Raw genomic sequence first — 27,327 nt, forward strand, 5'->3', positions numbered from 1 at the left:
AGGGCCTTGGCTCTACACTTTGTGATTTTCTTTATCAGCCCATTTCCTTCCTGAGATGTGTCCAGACCCCTATCTAGTGACCTCTCTCTCTGAATCAAAGAGCACCATTTGAAGTGTGCTGGAAAGCCTGGCTTTGCTTCCTCCAGTGTGGGTCCCACCCAGCTCACAGGAATGCAGCAACCCACAAATCTGTCTGGGGGGATGCCACAACCTCCTTGTGCTCCTTAAGTCAGCCCTGAGTCTCCCAAAATGAAACCCAGAATTTTCCATGGGTTGGCAGTTTGGGCTGGACTGTTCCCATGAGGCACAGGATCAAGGCTGATTTGCATATGGCCATGTCTGAACTGGGGTAGTGTGGTGAGCAAAAAAACAATGGATTTAGGCCCAGATCTCTGTACTGGGGTAAATGTATGACATTGTTCTGCATTCTGTCCATCAAATGTTGTTTTTGCATTTGAACCATTCACAGGCACACACACACACACCCAGCTCATTCATACAATACACAAGCACTGCACAGCGCTACATTTATTTATTTATTTATTTATTTATTTATGCAATTTATAAAGCACACAACTACCCGGAGGTGTCTCGGTGCTGCAGAACAACAACAAAGCAGAGTGGATAAGATAGATCATTAGTTAAAGAGCCAGGTCTTTAAGTGTTTCCTGAAAACAAACAGGAAATGGCTAGTCTTGATGTCAAAAGGCAGCAAGCTCCAAAGTTTGGTGGTGGCATGTAGGAACGATCTGTCACCCCACGATGCCTTTTTTGTGGAACGGTAAGAAGATTAGTGCTGGATGATCGGAGTTGTCTGGAAGGGATATAGGGGCAAAGAGATTGCCTGAGGAAAATGGGACCCGTTAAGTGGATAGATTTATAGGCAATGCAGAGCGCCTTGAACTTGGCTCTGCTTCTGATCGGGAGCCATCCATGAGCTTATATCCAGCATTCCATTCTGGAAGTTGGCTGCTACCCTATCACCATCATTGTGTATGGCTAACACAAGTTGGGTGTCATCAGCGTAGGATGTAAGGGACAGATTATAGAATATAATGACTCTCGTCAAGTCCAGCATATAGATATTAAATATAGTTGGACTTAGCGAGGATCCTTGAGGGACCCCACACAGGAATGAAAATGGGGGAGATGTGAAAGTACCTAGCATAACTGATTGTGAACGATTGGCCAGGAAAGACGCTAGCAGGGACCTAGCTCGCTGTCCAATTCCTAATGCAGTGACACGGTCGATCAGAGTGGCATGATCAACCGTGTCAAATGCTGCTGAAAGGTCCAGTAGGACATACTAACTAGATGTTGTCAAAGGGTGAGTTAAGTACACTGCAGCAGAACTTATCATTAGTAAGCCTGTAGGCCTCACTCAAGAATAAAAAAGTAAAAAGGCCTGTTGTTCACTTCTACTGATCACTACGCAGTATGCTGCCACCATCACATTCGTGCTGCTTAACTCCTGTCAAAGGAAGTAGACTTTCACTGCTATAAGGGTAGAGGTTTACCATGACAACAAAAATCAGCACGAGATATCTAGACATTGATGCAGCATGGGCACTCAGTGCAGGGGTACACGTCCATCATCATGCAAGGATCTTTTCAGTAAAAACAGTCTGACCATTTGACTCTCTTTGAAGAGCACAGCATGTTTTGGGTATCATATATGTCAGAACTTGCAATACTTCTTCTTATATTATGCTAGCATTATTTATTGTTTGCGTTGGTAATAAAGAGAGTGTATAATGCACTCAATCTCCTCATGTGTAATGCAATTATGAGCAAATCTACATTGACATTGTAACTGAAGCAGAAAAACCAAAAGGGATTCAATAGAGAGGGGTAAGGAATTGTGGAGATGATAAGAATCTTCCAGGTTGTATTGGAGGGTGTGATAGAATACATTTACTTGGAGCAAGAAGAAGTCAAGTAATAGAATGGTGGGGTCAACATAAACTTGGTTAAGGTTGCAGGGCAAAAGAGTGCAGTCAAAGTACAAGCATATAGGGAAACGATAGATAAATATTAAATTGTTTTGTGAAAGCGTGAAAAAATCTTGCCTAAAGTCCCAGAGATATCTGTTTAAAACCCAGAGCTGGAATTGCACATACTGAGGACCTTATTTAGAGTTTGGTGCATGGGATACTCCATCGTAAACGTGACAAATGTCCTATCTACAATATTACATGTGTGTTATAGCATTTGGCACTTAAAATGCAGCAAAAGGGATATCCATCACATTTTGCCAGAGTATTCAGCATCCAGTCTGCTAAGCTCCAAATAAAGTCCTAAATCTCCTGACTTGATGGAAGGCACCTAATTGGCCAAAAATATATCTATTTTTTTTATAAATTTCTTTCCAAAATATAACTTACTCAAGTCAGTGGGTAATTAATGTGATTACTCTTTTGACTGCAGAGTTCTTATCTATACAACATCGGGAAGGACCCAACTTTTATGAGCAAAATATTACTCTGTGACTGGTATGTGTGAAATGGAACAGTCCTTAGGGAAAGTAGGTCTTATGTATCATGAAGCGTTATCACGCGCTCATGTAAAGGAAGCTCTCTATATTGGGGAAGGTCGGTCTTACCTCACATAGAGTACTAGAAAGGCCGTCATGTGGAAGAGGAGTGCACTGTAAATCTGAGATGTGGCGAGGGAAGAAATTTATCAGAGGGGCACCGTTAATATGGGAATGGGCCACACTGGCTTTTATGGGATGGAATCTTTGACCAAGGAGGGATGCTTGGTGAGGTCTTCATGTGGAGATGGAGGCTTATAATTTGGTGTTATGTCCTGGCCATCTCCTGAAAAGATTATTGAAGCAACTATGTACCCGGGTTAGGTGGGAGGTTGTCACTGTCATTATGTGGGAAGGGTTCTCGAGATTGGGGTTGGTCTCTATATGAGCATTGTGGTATGCTTCCATTGCAATATTTTTTTGGAAACTGAAATTTCTTCGGGCAGTACGTGTCATTGTTCTTCGCAAAGCACAGAGCTGCCAATCGGTCACATTCACACGCCTTTTGCGCACAGGTTTTCTTGTTATCTGAAATGACATAAAAGGACATGTTACTCCACAAACTTAGGTATCCCTCATCTTTCTGGTACCACTAACCCCCAGTAACAGTCAACCGATAAACTGTGGTAAATGTTCATCTCAAAAGCACCACACCTCTTGCCACCCCAAGAACTCAGTATTCACTCACATGTTGCGTACTACTCCATGAAATTCACATTCAATCCGTAAACTATAGGCATTTCTTAACTGCAATGCAGCTCTAATAAAGGTAATTATTCTTCCATACACACAGCTACCGTCCACCTTACACTGCTACTTAATAACTAGCAGTACCATGGTATAAAAACAGGCGGACTAGTCTATTAGTACCAACACCACGCTGCTTATAGTCATATGTATATTTCTAAGGGAGGCTAACAGTAGTTCTTATTTAAATGCATGTCATGTCATGCATGTCATGGTGTATTTCTAATTGTAGTGAGTGCAGTTTTTACTTACTAGAATGTCACTCATTTCACATGAATGAAAACATGTTTCACTCCTCTTCAATAAATGCCGGTTTATGCAAATTATAGGACAAAGGGATACAAGGATAACTAATAATGTTTGCCCCTTGAGAAGCCCCTTGAGAAAGAATGATAATAGGCCCCAAAACAGGAACAAACCAAAACTGCTGGGTGACCCACTTACAGCCGATTACACCTCTTTCTCTCATAGGAAGGTCCTTAGCCTTCAACCCCTCTGGCCCACCTGACCAATCAGAAGCACTGAAAGCTTTGATACTACATCGGAAGCTTGGAAAACTGCTGAAATATTCCAGATTTTCCATTTTCCAATCTGGCCAATCCACACTCTGCTCTGTTAGCTGCACAACCATTCAGAAGAAGGATAATGTTCCTTTACCATGTAGTACATAGGACATTCTTTCTCAAGTGTACACGCTTAAAGATGGACAAATACAAGAGCAACATCCTTTTTTGGTCCTTATTGCACATAGAAACAGTCATGGCCTGCTTCTGGCTTGATAGTAAGTCATTACCATGTACCTAATCTTATATTACCTCAGTATAATCTCACCCAAACCAGTACTCAATAGCACCTATCTGGCAAACACTACCTTCTCTGCAAATTTTAGTAAGCTCACAATCACAACACAGAAACAGGGATGCTATCCAACTTCACATATATCCTCCAACATATCAGAACTTGTCAGTGGACGTCTCCCTTCCATGCACAGCTCCGCCTGATAGCTGCTGCCCCCATAGCTGCTGCTGACCCTCTGGTCAGTGGTTCGAGGCCCTCCTGCACCCGCAGGCTCCCACCTGCACCTCGTCCTTGGAGGTCCAGGGGTAGAATGTCTCTGCTCTGCTGCTGGGCTGCCCTGTCTCTCTCAGTGACGTAGCTAGCCCGCGGCGGGCCCATTGAAGAGTGAGGGTGCTGGCAAGTTTCAGCAGCATTTGCCGCCCTGCGTCTGTTGCCAGGGGCGTGGGGGGAGTGATTGCCATCCCCAAGACAGCAGGTAAGAGCAGGAGGAAGCCGCTTCCCCCAAAGCTTGTGCCCCCTGGGGTGGACCGCCCCCCACGCCCCCTTGCTACACCACTGGTCTCTCTGCCTTCTTTATGCTTCCTCTCTGTCCTCCTACATTTCACTGTCCTGCTTTCCCCTTTTTACTCTGCCCTCATGCCACTTTTGCCTTTTTGCCACTTTCGGGCATTTTCATCTATGCTGTTCTCCGCCGTTGCATTCCTCTGTGGCCCGCCCCCCTGCAACGCCACTTTCCTGCTCCCCGCGTTTTCTACCTCCAAGCAGTCGAGCACACTACTTAATGGTGGCTGCTGCGCAGTGAAGGTGCAATCCACTGATCTTCTCAGAGGCCTGCTCCCTTCTCCGCACAGCTCCTCCTGGTAGCTGCTGCCCCCGTAGCTGCTGCTGACACTCTGGTCAGTGGTCTGAGGCCCTCCTCCACCTGCAGGCTCCACTGCTGCACTGCCCTCTGTCTCTCTGCTCTGGGTTCTTCTCCTTCTTCTCTCTCTTCCTTCATTTCACTGTCTTTTGTCATCTTTTTGCTCTGCTCTGTTGCCACTTTTGCTTTTTTGCCAATTTTCCATGGCCCCTTCTCCTGCCATCACTGCCACCGCACCTTCACCTACTATCGCACTCCTGCACCTCCCAAACACTGGACCCGACCACCTCAGCTGTATCCTACTCAATACCTGCTCCCTCCACTAACACGTCATAGAGATTTGGGACCTTCTCGACTACATCTCCCCTGACATCGCCTTCCTCACAGAAACCTGAATGAACCCCAGCTCAGCCCCGGACATTGCCACCGCCATCTCTGATGGTTACAAGATCATTCACAATGACAGCACTACCCACCTAGGGGGAGGCATTGCCATCATCCACAAAAACACCCTCTGCCTTACCACCTACTCATGAGATCCAATAACTAGCATGGAGCACCTCCACTTCCAGACTTTGACTAACCCCAACACCACCCTCTGTGGCACCCTCATCTACAGACCTCCCGCTCCCTGCCCACCCTTCAGTGACGCCATCATCAACTTCATCGCACCCCATGCTGTCGCATCTACTGACTACATCCTACTCGGTGACCTCAATTTTCACCTGGACAATGCCAAAGACCAGAACACTGCATACCTACTAGAGAACTTTGCCACCGCAGGACTCCAACAACTAGTCACCTCTCCAACCCACTCAGCAGGACACATGCACAACCCCGTCTTCTCTGCCAGCGACAACATTACCTTCAGCCACACCTCCGAGATCCCTTGGGCTGACCACTGCTGCATCCACTTCCCCTTCACCAAACCCACCATACAACTCCACGCACACTGCATCCCCCGTAGAAGCTGGATCAAGGTCACGGAACAAACATCTCACGTTGTCCGTCAACAAAACCCCTCTGCCGAAATCCACAGTAGCTGACGCCTCAGCACGAAACCTCCACCGGTGGGTCTTTGACTGTTTCGACACTCGGGTCCCCTCAACAATGCCCCGGCAAGCAACACTCCAAGAAAGCAAGCTGGTTTATTCCCACCCTTCAAGAGTTTAGAAACACCTGCAGACAGCTCGAGAAGAGATGGAGGAGCAACAAAACCCCAGAAGCCCACACAGCCTTCAAATACGCCACCACATCATCCTCAAAACAACAAAGAAAACAGCCCTTCAAGAAAGAATCAATGTCAATGTGCACAAAAGCAAAGAACTCTTCAGCTAGTCAAGGAGTTCACCAAGCTCAACAACAAGACTACAGACATCCCACCCTCCCCAGTCCTCTGCAACTAGCTCAGCACTTTCTTTCACCACAAGATCAAGCAGATCTATGAAAGCTTCGACACACAAGACCCTCCCACCATCACCACACCCAACAACGCTGCCCCACACCAGATCTTGCTCAACTGGACCCCCTTCACCATAGGAAACACCTAGAAGATCATGAAAAGCATCCACTTCGGAGCCCCTCTGGACCCTGCCTTCACCACATCTTCCACAGAGCCGCCACATCCTTTGCCCCAAGCTCTGCCGCACAATCAACTGCTACACTGAGACGCCACCTTTCCTAAAGAATGGAAACATGCTGAGATCCCTCCCTGCTGAAGAAGCTCTCTGCCGACCTGATGGACCTCAAGAACTTCAAACCCCTCTCCCTCCTTCCCTTCTCAGCCATGGCCATCGAGAAAGCCATTGACGCCAAACTCTCCAATTGATTACGTGTTCATAACCCCCTGGAGTTTCCAACTAATCACAGGGTTTAGGATTCAAAATAGAAAAGGGAGTGACCATAATAGTTTAACTCTTGAAATCTCTGACGCACAGCAAATGACCCGTACCCAAGTCATGGAACAACAGATGGAACACCCCATGCGACGTACAACAAGGCTCATCGAAGAATATATGGCTAGACTAGTAAAGTTACAACAGAATCTATATCTAGACACAGCAAGTGGACAGGGGTTAGATTGGTATGTGGGAAAAATCGAGGATGTGGTTCAAACCCTTAGTGAGGGGCTGAGAATTGATCAACAAAAGACTAAAAAGATCCATTCAAAGCCGGAGTTACAAGGAAGATGGTTTACAAAGGAATGCCTGGAAAAGAAAAGAGAAGTGAAAAGAATGACACGTCGCCAACTTTTAAAGGGCAGGCAGGGTAGTGGTAATGACCTTGTAAATTTGAAAAGAGAATCTACTCCGTTCATTAGAAGGGCAAAAAGAGAATATAAAGAAGCTTGTTGGACAAGATTACTTGAAGCAATTGAGGCAAGAAACTTACTACAGTTCTGGAGACTAATTCACTTGGCTGCGGATTACCAGTTACCCACAATGAATTGTGTAGTGGCAGAAGCAGCCTGGGAGGACTATTTGCAGGACCTATAGAGCCCTGGGAGTAACCGGGAAGAGAATCTGCACACAGACTGGAGCGGTCTGGTAGCAGATATAAAACTTGATTTCTTGGTCCCAGAAGTTAAAACTACGATAAAGAGTCTGAATTTAACAAAAGCTGCAGGTCTAGATAACCTGCCGGCCCTAATAATCAAAACGCAGACAAATTGGTGGGCTGAATTTTTTTGCTAAAATATTTCGAGTAGTTTTGGACACTGGGAGGTTCCCAGATAGCTGAAAAGGGGCAATAATAAGGCCCATACACAAGAAAGGTGATATGCACACCCCAAAAAATTACAGATTAATCGATCTGTTAGACATTGGGGAGAAAATATTTGCAAAAATAGTGTTAGGGAAACTAAAAAATTGGGTAGAAGCGAAGTCAATTGTCCCAGTAAAACAGGGGGGTTTTGAAGAAGGGCACTCTACAGTGGACCACTGCTACGCTCTTTGGGCACTCGCCCGGAAGTCGATAGAACAAAAGGGGAAAATGTTCTGCTGTTTTGTCGACTTCCGGGCAGCCTTTGATTTGGTGGATCGTAAGAGGTTATAGGAGTGCTTGATTAAATATGAGATTCCACCGGGCCTACTTGCAATACTGAAAGAATTGCATAGAGGTAATTGGGCCCAAGTGATCAAAGACACTCAAGAGGCATTGACAAAGAAAATACCCTTAGGGAACGGGCTAAGACAGGGCTGTGTCCTGGCTCCTCTCCTCTTTTCAATTTTTTTAACTGACCTACCAGCGGCCCTGGAAGTGGAAAGAAGCGCAAGCCCCAGAATGAGTGGCAGGAAGGTAGCAAGCCTGCTATATGCAGATGATGTTCTGATCATCGACCAGACGGAGATAGGGCTACAGAGAAAATTAAATGCTTTTAGTGAATACTGTAAGGCCAAACTATTAGTGGTTAACGTGGACAAAACAAAGATCCTGACTTTTGGTAAAAAGTCTAAAAGCTTTAGCTGAAACCTAGGTCAAACGAAACTAGAATCTGTAAGGGAATACAAATACCTAGGTTTATGGTTCGAAAGCTCGTTAAAATAGGGGATACATTTGAACACCCACAAAGCGAAAGCATCATCCTCTATCTGTGGCCTGAAAAAATTTAATAAAGATTATGGGGACATGTCACATAAACCTTTGCTAAAAGCTTATGAAGCTATGATCCCGCCCCAAGTATTGTATGGAGGAGAAGTTTTACATCTTAGTGGTAAAGGAGGGTGGGATCGAAAGGAAGGCAGGCCCTAAAAATGCTACTGTCCCTACCAAAGGCAGCCATGATACAAGCAATCAAAATAGAGATAGGAACATTAGCATGGAATATCCAGGTCCAAATGTCCCTGGCAAGATTTTGGAAACGCCAATCCCAAGGGGGCGCGCAGAAGGTATCATATTGGTGTAGTGAGGAAATCAGACATAGTAGCCTTAAATGGGCAATAGAAGCAATAAGGAAAATTAAGGAGATTACTGGGAGTCTAAATGTGAGAGTAAACCAGAATCCTTTAGACGTTGCCTTTTCAAAGAGTCTACTTAGAGCACAAGGCATGGAGCAATCAAGGAACCAGGACCTAGAATACTTAAGAAAGAAAGTGTCAGTTCAATGCATGGTAAAAGCGTGGGAAAAAGACGCATGGTATCCGTATTTAGAAACCTTGCTTAACCATGGACTTAGATATGAAATCTTGAAATAACGAATTGGCACCAACCCATGGTTAATGGACGGAAGATTAAAAGCAGAAATGTTATACCCCGATGGGCTATGCAAATGCGGGCTGAGGACAAAGTGCGATATATTGCATATAGTGGAAGATTGCCTTATGACAGTAGAAGCGAGAAAACTTTTTCTAAGTCCATTATTTATAAAATATGGAATAAGGTCTCGAGATCAAGCCATTACATTATTGGTAGAAATGGAAAACCTGGATACTACAATTGCACTAGGAAATTATTTGAGAGGGGTAAATTGCTTTTAGGGATGAAATTAAATATAAACGCCCCCTACTTATTAGCTATAGGCTTAAGACCAAATACATTTTACTCCAAACTGTCTAAGCTATCGTTACTAATGAAGATTGATAAATGTAAAGAACTTTTAACTTTAGGAGTTTTTGTTACTTCTGTTTTACTAAGGTTTTATGAGGATTTTATTTTTTTAATTGATTTTAAATCCCCAGAAGCCCTTGCATTAGAGGTTGCAAGGGGTGACGGCAGCTACTGTTCTACTATAGAGGTACTAAGCAGAGTGGTCTGAAAAGTAATGGTGTGATTTTAAAATGTTATTTGTGTATATGTTTGTTTTAATAAGTCTAATTAAACAGAGTTTCTCTCTCTCTCCCAGCTCTCCAAGTTCATCTAAGCCAACCATGTCCTGGAACTCTCGAAATCCAGCTTCCGAAGCAACCACAGCACTGAGACTGCCTTCCACACTGCTACAGACGCCATCTGCTCCGTCCTCAATGAGGTGAAATAGCAGCCCTCATCCTCCTGGACCATTCATCCGCCTTCGACACCATCTCCCACTGCACCCTATGCACAAGACTCCATGATGCCAGTATCCAATATAAAGCCCTGCAATGGATCTGCTGCTTCCTCACCGGTGGAACGCAGAGAGTCAGACTACCACGATTCCTCTCAGAAGTCACAGAGATCAGCTGCGGAGTGCCCTAGGGCTCCTCTCTGAGCACCACCCTCTTCAACATCTGCATGGCCCCGTTCACACCTATCGCCAGGAATGACAGACTCAACATTGACTCCTATGCCAATGACACCCAGCTCATCCTCTCCCTCACCAAAAAAACACAGTCGCCAGGAGCAACTTCCACAATGGGATGAAGGTCGTTGCCACCTGGATGAGAGACAGTTGCCTCAAGCTCAACTCAGATAAAACCGAAGTCCTCATACCAGGCCTCACTCCCTCTACTTGGGATGAATCCTGGTAGCTCGCCACACTAGAAACATCCCCCTACACCCACGGATCACACACAAAACCTCTGCAGCATACTGGACTCCTTGCTCACCATGAGCAGCCAGATCAACGCCATGTCTTCATCCTGCCTTCACACGCTTCACCTGCTTCAAAAGATTTTCAGATGGTTCCCCTCTGAGTTCAGAAAGCTGTTTACCCACAAGCTCATCAGCAGCAGATTCGACTACAACAAAGCTCTCTACACCAGCATCACCCGGAAACTCCTCAAGAAATTGCAGATTATTCAAAATGCTGCAGCCAGACTTGTCCTCAACATGCCCTGCCGCAGCCACATCACCGAACACCTGAGAGAACTCCACTACCTCCCAGTCAACAAAAGGATCACCTTCAAGCTCCTCACACATGCCTACAAAGCGCTCTTTGATGCAAGATCCACATGCCTCAACCACAAACTCTCATTCCACGCACCCACCACACACCTCTGCTCCTCCCAACAAGCCCTGACTACTGTCCCTCAGATCTGTAAGACCAGGGCCAGAGGAAGATCCTTCTCCTACTTCGCCGCTAAAACTTCTCCACCTCAGGGAATCATGTTGCTTCCCCAGTTCAGGAAGGACTCAAGTGTTGGCTCTTCGACTGAACCAAGTTGCCTAGACAGACCAGCAGCCCCCCTACCCCAGGTGCCTTGAGACCCTTACAGGTGAGTAGCCACACTTTACACGCATTTGAATGATTGATTGATTGAGAATGACTTCAACTAGAGGACGATTGCCTGACGTTATCCTCCTGACTTCCATAATACACCATATATCTCAACCTCTGATGTTGTTACCTCATATGAAATGTATAGATTGCATGTTTTTAACACACCTTTCATTTGCAAATTCACCGCCTCTGTTACCACCACAGCCATAAAATAAAGTGACATGTTTTTCTCTGAAATCTCATCCTTCAGGAGATTCAACTAACAAAACCATGACTGAAACCCACTCTACCCCTAAGCACTGTGAACATCAAACCTCATACCTCAGGTCATATTTTTACTTCCATGCAGACATTGCCTGCCTCCCTCCAATACCACTACCATTAATGTCTACCTCTTCCAAATGGCACTAGCCCACCACTATCCAATCAAACAGATATGCAGATTCTCCTAGGACTTGCGCATAAATATACCCCAGTAAAAAAAAGCATTGGCATAGCCAATAGAGCTCGAATTGGTACCTTATAAGTGTTTTGTTATGCAGCACATTATCCCCCACTTGCATGCCCACATACTCCAACAACACATAGCATGCTAGGACAGGTAGGGCCAATCTTATAAGAAGAAATGTGAACAGACAAGGCCTACTTTTGGTGGCTCCTAATAATAGTACATCATCATACATGGGTCAACGTCAAATCTAAGCAGTCTGCAGAAAGAAAAAACTGTCTAAAACTGTCAACAGCCCAGACAATATATATATATATATATATATATATATATATATATATATATATATATATATATATATATATATATATATATATATATATATATATATATGAGAGCACAGGATTCCCTCACTTCAGCTCTGCGTATGCGGTCACAGCCTCCACGCCAACCACAGGAAGGAAAAGACGAACCACCAATCTGGCAGGCAAATAGTATTTATTTATTGCAGTTCACACAGCCATTTGTCAGCGACGCGTTTCGAGCACGGATGCCCTTGCTCACGCTGCTATGCTATATATATATATGGAATCCAACCTGTTGCCGGCGGCAGCCGTCAGCCAGCACACACAAGTACACAGACTGCATCAATAATGACAGCAAACCAGGCTTCTGTTGCAAAGGAATTTATTACCGATCAAATGGTAAAGGTGGCGCCAGTCATCAGACGCGTTTCGGACTTACGTCCTTGCTCACTATATATATATATATTATACATATTTTTTTTATGTTAATGGCCTGGCAGTTAGCAAAGCACCAGCAGGTGGCTCGATCCCTTTTTGCAGTTCCCATTTTATATATATATATATATATATATATATATATATATATATATATATATATATATATATATATATATATATATATATATATATATATATTACCTACTGGCGGTCGCTATTCAAAGTGACTAGGTATCAATTTTACACACACAATTCGGGCAGACTTGAGTAATTTATAGCATCCTCAAAGTCAGTCTTTCAAAAATGCCAAAGTATAGGACATGATAATCCAAATCCAAATGTTTCTCAAGAAAAGTCATTTTCAATCGTTCGGAATATCGGCGTTTGGGCAGATATGACCAATGGACACGGTTTATGACTTTTCTTGAGAAACATTTGGATTTGGATTATCATGTCCTATACTTTGGAATTTTTGAAAGACTGACTTTGAGGATGCTATAAATTACTCAAGTCCATGGATGCTGCTGGGAGTGCCCCCAGCAACACCCATTGCACGCCCCTTTAACGCAGGACACTGCGTTAAAGAGACTGACATTTATCAGGCAGGATTACGCCACAAAAAGTGGCTTAGTCCTGCCTGATAAATATCACTCAGACTTCTGCGCCACCGGAACGTCACAAAAAGTGACGTTCCAGAGGCGCAAGGGCTCGTAAATAAGGCCCCATAAGTTTAACACTCGTTATAGGTAGGAATTAGCATTTAAAAAACCTTTGAATTTCACTGAAAAAACCATAGGTTTCACACCAGTTATAGTTAGCTGAACATTTTACTCATACAAAACCATTGAAATTCCTCGTTATAGTTAGTTGTTCTCATTATAACTCGCGCGGCCGCAATCCACTGCTGATGATGTCACATATTATATCATTCATGACATGGTCAGTGACATCACTGATGACATCACTGATGACATCTCAGATGACATCAATGATGACATCACTGATGACATCATCCCGTGAATGTGGTTTGCTTTGATATTTAAATATGTATTATAAATACACTACTTTGCATTGAAGAATGAGTGGATATAAAAATATAAATGTGTGGATGGTGGATTTAGTAACAGTGAAATTGATTGTTTCCTTGACTAATTTGTAGAGTCTCACTATATATAATGTGTAGTTACTAAACTGTGTGAAAGTCTTTATTGCTTTGTCTTAATTGCTATTTTAAAGACTATATTTGGTATTGGTTTCTTAACTGAGTATTTGTATGGGTAAATGAATGTCTATGTGGTTTGGTGGGGGGTGTGTGATTGCCAAAAAATGTGTGAATAGTTCATTCAGTAGGTATATGAGGTTAGGACTGCATGTTATAACAGTTTTTTCAGTGACTGTTCACGTTGATTGCCAATTGGGGAGTCACTGCAATTTCCTACGCTGATGACACCCAGCTGGTCTTCCCATTCTCTGAGGTTTCTGAGGCAGCATTTTCTAACTGTAAGGGCTGCCTTCGCGACGTGGCCTGTTGGATGAATACTAACAAGCTGAAATTAAACGCAGGCAAAACGGAGGTGATCTTCTTTGGCTCAAGCGACCACCCCCCGCTGAGTTTTGGTGGCCGGAAGAGATGGGTCCCGCACCATCTCCGAGCATAAAGGCAAAGAATTTGGGGGTTACATGGGATAATGGCCTATCCTTCGCTCCCCAGATACAGAAGGTCGTTGGAGGATGCATAGGTAAACTGAGGAGCCTACGCAGATTTCTTCGACTGCTCCCAGTGAGCTGCCGCAAAACGATTATCCACGCCACAATCACTTCAAGGCTAGACTATGCCAATGGCCTCTATTTAGGCCTTCCGAAGTTTTTGTTGCAAAAGATGCAAATCGTTCAGAATTCAGCGGCTAGATTACTCAGGCAGGTCCCTTTTAGACATCACATTTCTCCCCACTTGCGCATGCTACACTGGTTGCCTGTGGCAAGTCGCATAAAATTTAAGGCGCTCACCTTGGCCTACAGAGCCCTTCATGGGACCTGCCCAAATTACTTAAAAAAACGACTGCCTAGATATTCTCAGGTCAGACTCCTAAGGTCTAGCTATGAGGTCCATCTCCACGTTCCTCGAGTGAAAAGGGCGCGCTTAGGTGGTAGAACTTTTTCCGTAGGTACGGCACTGCTTTGGAACACCTTGCCGCAGGAAATCCAACAAGCACCCTCTGAACCTTGTTTCAGAAGCCTATTGAAAACATGGCTTTTCACGCAATAAATCTCATCTCTCATGCACTATGACTCTCACTGCTCATGCCAGCGCCTAGACACTTCCTACGGAGGTAGCTGTTGCGCTCTATAAAACTCAGTATTATTATTATTTATGGGTGTGGTGGTGTTGAAATATTTCTCTAAATTGTACATCTCCATTAAACTTGAAAAAAAGGAAGTGTATGTGACAGTTATATCTAATTAAGTGTGCCTAAGACTTAGTGATTGTATTAGTCACTATATGGATGACTGTATACTTGTAATAGTGATTTTATAACACACTAAGTGTGAGTTACTGTCTATATATATAGATGAAGTGGTGTTTGTATAATTGTGTAGGTGAGTAAATGTAAGTATAATCAATTGTTTGCATACGTCATAAGGATGTCTTTATAAGTGAATACAATGTGTGCTGGTGTGTAATGTTGAAATAGGCTTACAAGTATATTTGATAGTGTTCTGTTGATTATTCACTGCATATAACACTGAATCTATAGGTAAGTGATTAGATGTGTGTATAGTTCTATGAATTACTGAGTGGGTGTTTAGAAATTTCTATTGGTGTGTCAATGGTTTCAAATATGGCACTTTCTATATTACAGTGAGTGATGAAAGATTATACTAGTGTGCGATGAGGTGTATTTGATTGTCACATGGATGATGTTATCAGTGATGTCATTTGAGATGTCATCAGTGATATCACTGACCATGTCATGAATGATGTAATATTTGACATCATCATCAGTGGATTGCGGGCGCGCGAGTTATAGTGAGTACAACTGACTGGTGTGAAACCTATGGTTTTTTCAGTGAATATATATATATATATATATATATATATATATATAGAGAGAATTTCCAGCACAGCCTTCGAAAAAGTGTGAATAAAGCACGAAACGCGTCAGGCCACAAGAACTGTGTTGATCTGTCCTTTGAACTTTGATGCTAACCTGCAACAATAAAACGCTGAAAATACCTACCAGTGTGATGGCTTCGTTCGAGGGGACACCCTTTTCTGACTTGTGATATATATATATATATATATATATATATATATATATATATATATATATATATATATATATATATATATATATATATATATATATATATATATATACATATATATATAGGGGACACCCTTTTCTGACTTGTGATATATATATATATATATATATATATATATATATATATATATATACATATATATATATACATATACATATACATATATATATATATATATATATATATATATATATATATATATATATATATATATATATATATATATATATATATATATATATATATATATATATATATATATATATATATATATATATATATATATCCACAGTATCCCACTCCCAAGAGAACAGGCGGAGGCCACTCAGGAGAAGCGTCAGGAAATCTTTAATAAATCAGCTTTGCATAATGCATTTTGGCCATGCCGGCCTCAGTCAGATACTGCTGAGTGCAAGGAAATGCTTTCAACCCCACCTTTTGATTGTCCAGTGTCTCTCCCATTGGCGGTAGCCCGCTGACTATAGTCACATGATGGCAATTCAGCTGCAACCTGAACACAAACAACAGCTCCTAGAATGCTGTAATATATATATATATATATATATATATATATATATATATATATATATATATATATATATATATATATATATATATATATATATATATATATATATATATATATATATATATATATATATATATATATATATATACATACATATATATATATATGTATGTATGTATGTATATATATATATTATTATTGAATATCTTTATTCGGCAACTTGATCACCATAAAAGAATACATATAAAATACATTTCCAATACACAATAAAATATTAAAATACAGTAAAAGAATAAGGTGCAACGCAATCACCAATTTGCTACTAGCAGATATGGCATCAGACCGTTGGGCCCCCCGACTGCAGTTTCAGTAAGCGGGATCGCGTCATCCATGCACTTCCCAAGAACTTTGCTACCCCACAAATCATAAAGGAAGATGATGAGTCCGTGGAGAGTACACGAAGAGCCTGTCTATGGCACCTCAACCCCAGTTCCCTGCAGACAGGTTTCAACCAAAATTTCCGCGCCCCTTTATAAGCTGGGCAGGCAAAAAATAGATGGGCCACAGACTGTGTTGGTGCTACACAGCCAGGGCATGAACGCAGGGGGGCACCAGAGTTTGACCACCTCACCATAAAGTCATGCACCGGAAGCGTCCCATATCGCAGTTTTAGGTATAGTGCGCGATCAAAGGGTTTAGTTATCAGGTCGAGGAAGGGTTCCAATTTCCTCACACATTTAAATAACAAAAATTGGTCCGTGAGTGAGCCCCCATCCGTGGCCCTCAACACATTACTCTGAACCCAGTCCCAGTATAACTTTTTGATCACATCCTTTGGTGGCGGCGATTGTGACTCCCAAGCATCTCTTAGCCCTAACTTAAGAACCAAGTCTTTCAATTTATTCAACCATCCAATTTTTTTTCCCGTGTCCAGTAAAAGAAGATCGTCCAGCCCCTCAGCATATTTTGCAAGCTCTTCCGTTCTTCTTAAACGGGTCCAAAAGAGCAACGGGCGTAGCCTTACCAAGTCCTTAAATGCTCTTCTGCCCAGATCTAATCTCAGGGGAATTAGTGGGGTGGAAGCAGGAAGAGCCACCACCTTCCTTAGAAAATTATTTTCCGCTGTCGATAGATCTGATACATTTTCGAACCCCCAAAGGTCAGAGCCATATAATGCAGCTCGGAGAATCTGACCCTCGTATATGGCCATGGCCGGGGAGACAGGTTTACTACATGATTCACGGACTTCCCTCAGAATCACCCCCGATACTATATATTTTAATGAAATAGAAGAGGATTTGAGAAGTCACTCAAAATGATCCCTAATTTTTCTTTCTGAAGCACTAATCATACTTTCTATGGCAAAATTAACCCCCTCATGTTGTTCCTTTTTAAATTGAGTGTTTTCAGACTTACCACTTCATTCCAATCAAGATGGCTTCTGGTGTGCCATACTTTTGTCATAAGTAAGACTGTTAGCGCTCTAGTTGTTCTTTAGAACACTCTGGGACATTCTGTCATTGGGCTATACTTGGGGTACATCTGGGTGATATTTGGGCTACATTTAGGCTCTTTTGTCTCTGGTGGCCATCTTGGGAGACTGTATGTCAGAATTTTTTAATGAAATTGAAGAGGGTTTGAGAAGTCACTCAAAATGTGCCCTAATTTTTTTTTCTGCAGCACTAATCATAATTCATATGGCAAAATATACCCCCTCATTTTGTTCCTTTTTAAATTAAATGTTTTAAGAGTTACCACTTTATTCGAATCAAGATGGCTTCAGGTGTGCCATACCTTTGTAATAAGTAGGACTGTTAGCGCTCTAGTTGTTCTTTAGAACACTCTGGGACATTCTGTCATTCGGCTATACTTGGGCTACATCTGGGTGATATTTGGGCTACATTTGGGCTCTTTTGTCTCTGGTGGCCATTTTGGGAGACTGCATGTCAGAATGTTTTAATGAAATAGAAGAGGATTTGAAAAGTCACTCAAAATGTGCCCTAATTTTTCTTTCTGCAGCACTAATAATACCTTCTATTGCATAATATACCCCCTCATTTTGTTCCTTTTTAAATTAAATGTTTTAAGAGTTACCACTTTATTCCCATCACGATGGCTCCAGGTGTGCTATACCTTTGTAATAAGTAGGACTGTTAGCGCTCTGGTTGTTCTTTAGAACACTCTGGGACATTCTGTCATTGGGCTATACTTGGGCTACAACTGGGTGATATTTGGGCTACATTTGGGCTCTTTTGTCTCTGGTGGCCATTTTGGGAGACTGCATGTCAGAATGTTTTAATGAAATAGAAAAGGATTTGAGAAGTCACTCAAAATGTGCCCTAATTTTTCATTCTGCAGCACTAATCATACTTTCTATGGCAAAATATACCCCCTCATGTTGTTTCTTTTTAAATTAAATGTTTTAAGAGTTACCACTTTATTCCAATCAAGATGGCTTCAGGTGTGCCATACCTTTGTAATAAGTAGGACTGTTAGCGCTCTAGTTGTTCTTTAGAACACTCTGGGACATTCTGTCATTGGGCTATACTTGGGCTACATCTGGGTGATATTTGGGCTACATTTGGGCTCTTTTGTCTCTGGTGGCCATTTTGGGAGACTGCATGTCAGAATGTTTTAATTAAATAGAAAAGGATTTGAGAAGTCACTCAAAATGTGCCCTAATTTTTCATTCTGCAGCACTAATCATACTTTCTATGGCAAAATATACCCCCTCATGTTGTTTCATTTTAAATTAAATGTTTTAAGAGTTACCACTTTATTCCAATCAAGATGGCTTCAGGTTTGCCATACCTTTGTAATAAGTAGGACTGTTAGCGCTCTAGTTGTTCTTTAGAACACTCTGGGACATTCTGTCATTGGGCTATACTTGGGCCACATCTGGGTGATATTTGGGCTACATTTGGGCTCTTTTGTCTCTGGTGGCCATTTTGGGAGACTGCATGTCAGAATGTTTTAATGAAATAGAAAAGGATTTGAGAAGTCACTCGAAATGTGCCCTAATTTTTCATTCTGCAGCACTAATCATACTTTCTATGGCAAAATATACCCCCTCATGTTGTTTCTTTTTAAATTAAACGTTTTAAGAGTTACCACTTTATTCCAATCAAGATGGCTTCAGGTGTGCCATACCTTTGTAATAAGTAGGACTGTTAGCACTCTAGTTGTTCTTTAGAACACTCTGGGACATTCTGTCATTGGGCTATACTTGGGCTACATCTGGGTGATATTTGGGCTACATTTGGGCTCTTTTGTCTCTGGTGGCCATTTTGGGAGACTGCATTTCAGAATGTTTTAATTAAATAGAAAAGGATTTGAGAAGTCACTCAAAATGTGCCCTAATTTTTCATTCTGCAGCACTAATCATACTTTCTATGGCAAAATATACCCCCTCATGTTGTTTCATTTTAAATTAAATGTTTTAAGAGTTACCACTTTATTCCAATCAAGATGGCTTCAGGTGTGCCATACCTTTGTAATAAGTAGGACTGTTAGCGCTCTAGTTGTTCTTTAGAACACTCTGGGACATTCTGTCATTGGGCTATACTTGGGCTACATCTGGGTGATATTTGGGCTACATTTGGGCTCTTTTGTCTCTGGTGGCCATTTTGGGAGACTGCATGTCAGAATGTTTTAATGAAATAGAAAAGGATTTGATAAGTCACTCAAAATGTGCCCTAATTTTTCATTCTGCAGCCCTAATCATACTTTCTATGGCAAAATATACCCCCTCATGTTGTTTCTTTTTAAATTAAATGTTTTAAGAGTTACCACTTTATTTCAATCAAGATGGCTTCAGGTGTGCCACACCTTTGTAATAAGTAGGACTGTTAGCGCTCTAGTTGTTCTTTAGAACACTCTAGGAGGCTGCAGTAGAACACAAAGGAATCAACTGACAGTCTCTGTCCTTGTTGGATGTACATGTTTTACTGAGAATGTCAGACTTCATTTTCACATGACTGAGAAAGATAATGTGAATTTACAGAAAATATGCTTTCAGTTTAGCTTATAGATCCCCTTCCAAACCACTGTGGGAAAATCATGAGATATTAGTTTTCTTTCAAACAATATTCATGATATCACAGCAGAAGGTTTTTTCACATGGTAAAATCACCTTAGAACCCACCACAATTCCTAAAACGAGTATGGTACCATCAACAAATGATTTATAATGTAACTAAAGTCCTAAAACCCTCTATTAACTACAATGCTTTTTAATGAGGTGCTATCATGTATATTGGTCCCAAGATGGCTGCCAACACTTCTTGGATGAAGTGCTGACAGCCAATCAGATCAGATGTGTGGTTAGGCTCCGCCCAGATATATATCTTTTTTTGAACCTAAATTACTCAAAATTCACTGGAGCACATATATTGAGACCTAGCAAAGGCACATCGGGCTAACAGTCCCTACAATTTTGCCAAGTTTCGTGCAAATCCGTTCAGCCGTTCGAGCTAAAAGTGAGGCCAACCGCCCTATGGAAATTAACGTGGGAAAAACGTGTTTTGGGACCCCCCTTTTTTCTCGGCCCCCCCTTTATGAAACCCCCCCAAATTGTCAGGGGCTGCTCAGAAACAAAATGTTCCATTTTCCTGAAAATTTCAGCCAATTCCGTCCACAAACGCCAAAGTTATTAGACATAGAATTTTCAAAAATCCCATAGAGAAAAAATCCTAACTATATATACCTACTGGCGACCGCCAGTAGGTAATATATATATATATATATACATATATATATATACATATATATATATATATATATATATATATATATATATATATATATATATATATATATATATATATATATATATATATATATATATATATATATATATATATATATATATATTCACTGAAAAAACCATAGGTTTCACACCAGTTATAGTTAGGAATTAGCATATAAAAAACCTATTAAATTCACTGAAAAAACCATAGGTTTCACACCAGTTATAGTTAGCTGCAAATTTTACTGACATAAAACCATTGATGTCACTGACTATGTCATGAGTGATGTAATATGTGACGTCATCAGCAGTGCATTACACGTGCAAGTTATAGTGAGTCCAACTAACTATACCGTGGAATTTCAATGGTTTTATGTCAGTAAAATTTGCAGCTAACTATAACTGGTGTGAAACCTATGGTTTTTTCAGTGAATTTCATAGGTTTTTTAAATGCTAATTCCTAACTATATATAAGGCCCCAAACCTATGTTTTTTCTTTGAAGTTCAAAATTTGGTTAATAGCAAATGTCTATAGCTATGAAATGTAATATTTTTGAAGATGAATGAATCCTATATTTTATTTGTATTTTAAACAATTTTTTTTTTTTTTTTGACCCTGGAGCGCTCCCGGGACGCGCCCTGGTGAGCGCCCCGGAGAGCGTAGTCGTTTGAAGCGCCCCGGTACGCGAACCGGTGAGCGTCCCGTTAGCGCCAATGTTGCGAACGAAAACATTATCGTGACGTATCGCATAGCAGCGTCCGCGTGATACGCACGGCGTAAGTGCACCCGGAAGCACTCGAGCGAATACGATCACGCAATGTAAACTTCCGACGCGCTTACGCGACGCGACCCGGGGAGCGCCCGTGGGAGTGTCGCGTAAGCGCGTCGGTCATGTGACCTGAAAATAACACTTTAATTGGTGCAGAACAGTTTTACTTTCATAATGATGAAATCCCTGGTCTTGTGACCAGAAAATAACACTTCTCATTGGTTCAGGCCTTTTTTTTCCAAATGATGAAAGACCCCACTTTTTTCCTTATTCTGACTTTGTCCTTTGACTGAGGAAGACCTGTTTCAGTAATAGAGAGAGAACTATTTTGTACTTTCTAATGGCTACTGTAGCTGCATCAGCTGGAGCATCTGAACCACCACCACCAAGAGGACCACCACAACAGTACATTGGTGGTCAAGAAGAGGAGGAGGAGGAAGAGGATGGGAGAAGATGGCTGCCTGAACAAAATACCCCATACAAGCCCAAGTCACACATTGTATGGGAGTTTTTTTCACTCCCAGAGGGCAAGAAAAAAGTGAATGCAGCCAAGGTAACTTGCCTAATCTGTAAGGAACAACTCTCAAGGGGCAACCCAAACAAAAAGTATTCCTTTGGTAACAATACCATGATTTGACATATGATCCGGAAGCACCCTAACAACTATTCTTGTGCAGAACTCAGGGAACTGGCCAGTAACCTCCCCCAGTCATCAAGGACCACCTCCCAAACAAACAAACCCACTTCATCAGGACCAGAAACATCAGAGATGATGCCTTGTATTCAGCAATGATTTGCTGATTTTAAAATCACTTGTACTGCATGTGGCAAGCTTATCGCCTATGGTGAAAAGAGCGTAAAGCTCATCGTCCTTGCAGGTGACAATCACAAGTGCCCCAAAAAGAAGTAATTTTTTTCTTTTTTTGTTTTTTGCTCCAGTTGAGCCAGTTTCAATTCCCTTTTTTTTGTTTTTCCCCCTAAAAAAATTAAAAAAAAATATAAAACTGTTTTGAAAAGCCAAAAAAAGTACAAAATGTTCAAAAAACATAAAAAAAATATAAAACAACAAAAAAAAGAAAAAAAACAGTTCTTTTCAGAACTACCTCCAATTTATAAAAAAAGGCTTCATTTTTTTAAAAGTCTATCATTCATTTGTCCCCATGGGACGCTCCCCGGTCCGCTCCCTGGTGCGCGTACCGGATGCTCCCTAGCACAAATATTTTTTTTGCCCCGCGGGGCCCTTTTATAGCCCCCACATCAAACCAAGGGGGTCGGGGGGGGTCTACCATGCCCCCTTATGGTCATTTACCCCTTTGTTTTGGCCACCTCTTGTGTCTCGATCCTACCGAGACACAAGATGGCGGCCGCTCCGGACTGTTTTGAATGTTTACAGACACCCGTGAGCCAATCAGCTTTCCGTGCGCAAGTCGCGTAGCACGCCCGGTGCGCGTACCGGGGCGCTGCCATAGATATATATATTTTTTTGAACCTAAATTACTCAAAATCCACTGGAGCACATATCTTGAGACATAGCACAGGCACATCGGGCTACCAGTCCCTACAATTTTGCCAAGTTTGGTGCAAATCCATTCAGCCGTTCAGGCTAAAAGTGAGTTCGACCGCCCTATGGAAATTAACATGGGGAAAACACATTTTGGGACCCCCCTTTTATCTCGGCCCCCACTTGATGAATCCCCCCGAAACTTTCAAGGAGGGACCGGAGCTCCGCGAGGCAAATTTGAGGAACTTTTCAGGCAGATTCGTCAACCGGCGCCAAAGTTTTTCCAAATAAAATTTTGAGATTTTGCATTGAAAAAAATCCTAACTATAGGACCGCCAGTAGGTAATATATATATATATATATATATATATATATATATATATATATATATATATATATATATATATATATATATATATATATATAATAGAAAAGAGGAAAAGAGTCTCCTCGTGCATGCAAAGGAATAGTGAAGCTCATCCAATAAGAATACTGTGAGACTGTGTGGGACTAGACTAGAAAAAGAAAGGGAGGCCTTCGATTCAAGAACAGGGAAGTGAGACAGAAAACAAAGCATTCCAGTCTTGAGCAAGGGGCAAATCTAAAGTCCACTCTATGTATTTGTGATATGGATGGTGAAAAACAGCAGAATTCTAAGGCTGTCTGTGGGCTACACATAAAAAGAGTACAGCTCGAAGCATAAATTTAAGAAATGACTCACAAGATGTTACTATGTAGTTTGTACTTACTGCATTGTACATCACCCTGTGTTAAGGTGAATTGATAGTTGTCCCAGTATGGATGACACCCCTTCTTCAGCAAGTCCCCATAGCAGCAGTCATGAGTGTGGCAGCACCTTCAGATATAAATCCAAGCACGCAGCGTTAGGATATATTAATGTGCGGGTCAAATACAAAGACCTGGTTTAGTCCAACCTCCCACACACCAGGAACCAGGTATAAATGCCTTACACATGCCCATCTCAATCGAATCCAGTACTCTGAAATGACCCAAAACACTGCAGCCTAGTACACGGCACAAGGACTTCATTCACTGCTTTCCACACATAAATAACACACATGAAACTCATCGCCCTTCCTCCAACACAATCACCTACTGCCTCCCACTCACACATGCCACACATGACTATACACCCTCACTGAACTACAACTTCCTTCTTCACACCGAGCATAGAATATCCCTGCTGCTTTAATACCTTCCACCTGTCTGAACACAGTGTGCGCGATGGAGAACTTGGAGCATACGTGGGTAATACCAGGCTAAACACAACACACTCAATCTACCTCAGAGAGGGCACATTCTGAGGACCCAGGGTTCTCAGCATCCACAGGAAACCACTGCACTTATTGTGTGCATTGCATGTCCACCTTAAATTACTGCCTCCATCCTCCCACGTATGTCAGACTGTGAGGAAGCCAAATCCATTCACTCAACAGCCTCCATAGTCAGCTAACCTACTCAATATATAACAGACCCAGGTGAAGACATTGATATACCCTCTTCATAACCCACTGTCCTGCACACACCGCAGGTAGCATATGTAACTGTACCCAATGATCTTCCCTCTCGTCTCAAACCCCCACACACCTTACTTCCTGCTCATTCCCAGGAAAACCACTTCCCATGTTGGGGTCTCATTGACCATCCAGGCCTTGTCTTCTGTTTAGTTTGGTGGTTTATAGGCTAGATCAGTGCTTTTGGTGTTCAAACTTACAAGAATGTGGATGGCACACATGAAGCCTTGAGTCTGGACCTAGCGAGGAGGAATCATGATCTGCTGCCTTATAAGTGTCAAAATCTGGACTCAATACAATTTATCATGCAAGTGACAAAAGAAACCGCTGTGGGCAAAGAAGAAAATATGTTGAGTTATTTTTCCTGTCTTTTGCTGATGAATAGCTGGATTTACTATTGTTGAGTATTTTACTCACATTCTCTAGGTCAGTCCATGACTTCAGCCATGTTATTCTGTACTTATTTAATAAACCTGCACTCTACTATTCTAGAGGACCTCAATGGCCCCTCCTCTTGTGAAAGCAAACAGTTTGGTAAGGCAAAGGTAAGTTTCTGTAGCCAAACACAGAGCAAATCTATATCTGACATTGGTGATAACATTGGGCCATCGTAATATTAATTCTTCTGAGCTCAAAGTCTTTGGAAGAGGGAAAAATATCACAATATTTCTTATTGGTGTCCACGACATGGGCACTGCCCAGCACTCTCAGTGGCTTGGTAGAAATTGTAGATGGGATGCCTCCTTGGACTTGGCTATTTACCATTGCTGGGATTACAGCAGTTCAATGACATATGTCAAACGGTGCAAACTCTGTGTATACCAGCTAAGTGGTACGGAGTAGCAGCCATGACCCTTTGTTGGCAAGGAACTCTTCTAAATTCTTAAGTTCCACATCTAGCTTCAAAGGGTGCGATGAGATAAACTGTCTTCAATTTCACAAGCAAACACAAAGGACTTTAGCCTATAAAAACAGGTTCTCTTTAGGCACAGTCTAAAGAAGAAAAATGGAGGCAAATGTAGTCAATAGTGATCCCTAGTCTATCTGTGCTCAGGACGAATCTGTGAATGTTACAGGAAGTCAGTTCTGTACACTTTGCTGCTGAAAATTGAATCTTAAGTTCCATGCATGTATATTATGTTCTACCTATGGCTGTAGAGCCCTTATAGATGCTGATCCCTTTGTTAGATTAGGAAACTTGAGGTTCCAGACCCTTCTTTACTGCTCCAAATGAACAGCGGAGGTTGGGGGTTACTTCAAGCATCCATCCCTTGGACAGGCGAGGCGCTATTCTGTCAGAAAGGGATGCCCAGTGATGAAATGAGAGGGAAGCCCTCAAACATTTCCTCCTATTGGCCCATTTCTCAGGTGCTAAACTTGGGGTTTATATTAACACACATCCACACACTCCCTTTCGCCATCAAACTCCTTCAACTCAAAATGCCATGCCAGCTCTCCTTTCCTTTGTTCAAGGACCATATAAAGCACAAGTGCTCAGAGATGCAGGATGGTGTAAGGGTACTTTTCTAGCATCAGAGTGATTGTAACATCATGTACCAGCTCCTGTGCCAAAAGTCGAGACTTATATTGAGAGGCCCTATGTGTGCAATATGGCTCACCCTGTGTCAGGCAACTCTTCATAATAACGAAACTGGCACTTTTCCACTGTGAAAGCGAAAAGCAAGGAAGGGGTCCTGAGACTGGACTTAAAAGACAGGCTAATTTCATTACAAGACAGGAGGCTACATTATGCATAAATCTTTTAATGCAGCTCACAAACACAGCCGCTTACGTCACAAAGGTAAGAATAAGAATTAGGTGACATCATAGTATCCATAAAGGCCAGGTGCCAAGGGAGATCAGCCTCTTTTAAATGCGGCTCTCAAACAGATAAGTTGTCTTTCCTTAACCTATCTCTTTGATATTGTTTAGAGATTATTCTAATAACCCACATTATATCTGTTAAGCTCATGCGACCTACTTCATTTTGTTAAACTGACCTAATTTATTTGTTAAGCTTTGTACAATATCCTTGTATGTCTTAAAGCATGATTTAACTCAATAACTATGATTATACGTTTAAATCCTTTTCGTTTCGAATCGACCACTGTCTTTTCTTTCTGTTGGTTACACTCGCCGTAACCCCCCTCCCTCAAAGACTTCCAATTTACGGTCGTCTTTCCCTTACCTTTCTTTCCGCTTCTGAAGCCTTCCAGCGTTCACCCCCGCGATGCGCGACCCGTTTTAATCCCTCATTTGCCTTCAAATTCATTATTTCTCTCTCTGCCTCCTACGCGGTAAAACTTAAAACGCTCGCGCTCCTAACTCTCAAAGAGCGCATTCATCACCCCGCATTAGAGGAATGACCCTCGGCAGCGGCGGCGCAACGCGCCCTGCCTCCTAAGGGTCATTCCTCTTTCCTTCGAGGTCTCCTGCCTCGAGCGCATCAGTTGCTCTTCCGACCCGACAACCAGCTGCTTTTCCTCAGCCCCGCTCGGTCATCTCCAAAATAAATCACATTATACTGCCAACGGAGAGAGATATTGTCTAATATTTCAATCCTGAGATCCTTTGGGGTATATATATATATAAAAAAAAAAAAAAAAAAAAAAAGGGAAAAACAACCTTTCATTACATATTGGGTTTCAAGTCTAACT

At 41.9% G+C, this 27,327-nt stretch overlaps 1 protein-coding gene across 2 annotated transcripts in view; it reads right to left on the reverse strand.

Annotated features, from left to right (window-relative positions):
* Window positions 1-526: 526 nt before the first annotated feature.
* Window positions 527-27,327, reverse strand: part of LOC147711505 (acidic phospholipase A2 CTs-A3-like) — a 129,382-nt gene continuing 102,581 nt past the window's right edge. For both annotated transcript variants that reach the window (XM_086922197.1, XM_086922196.1), the window contains 2 exons: window positions 23,885-23,991; window positions 527-3,061 (listed from right to left, as the gene is read on the reverse strand). Coding sequence is in view for 1 of the 2 variants with exons in the window: in XM_086922196.1 (XP_086778322.1) it covers window positions 2,841-3,061; window positions 23,885-23,991 (328 nt within the window). In the remaining variant the exon portion in view is untranslated. The remainder of the gene's footprint in view (window positions 3,062-23,884; window positions 23,992-27,327) is intronic.

The sequence above is a fragment of the Lissotriton vulgaris genome, chromosome 5 (genome assembly GCF_964263255.1).
Source record: "Lissotriton vulgaris chromosome 5, aLisVul1.2, whole genome shotgun sequence".
In the NCBI taxonomy this organism is placed as follows: Eukaryota; Metazoa; Chordata; class Amphibia; order Caudata; family Salamandridae; genus Lissotriton; species Lissotriton vulgaris.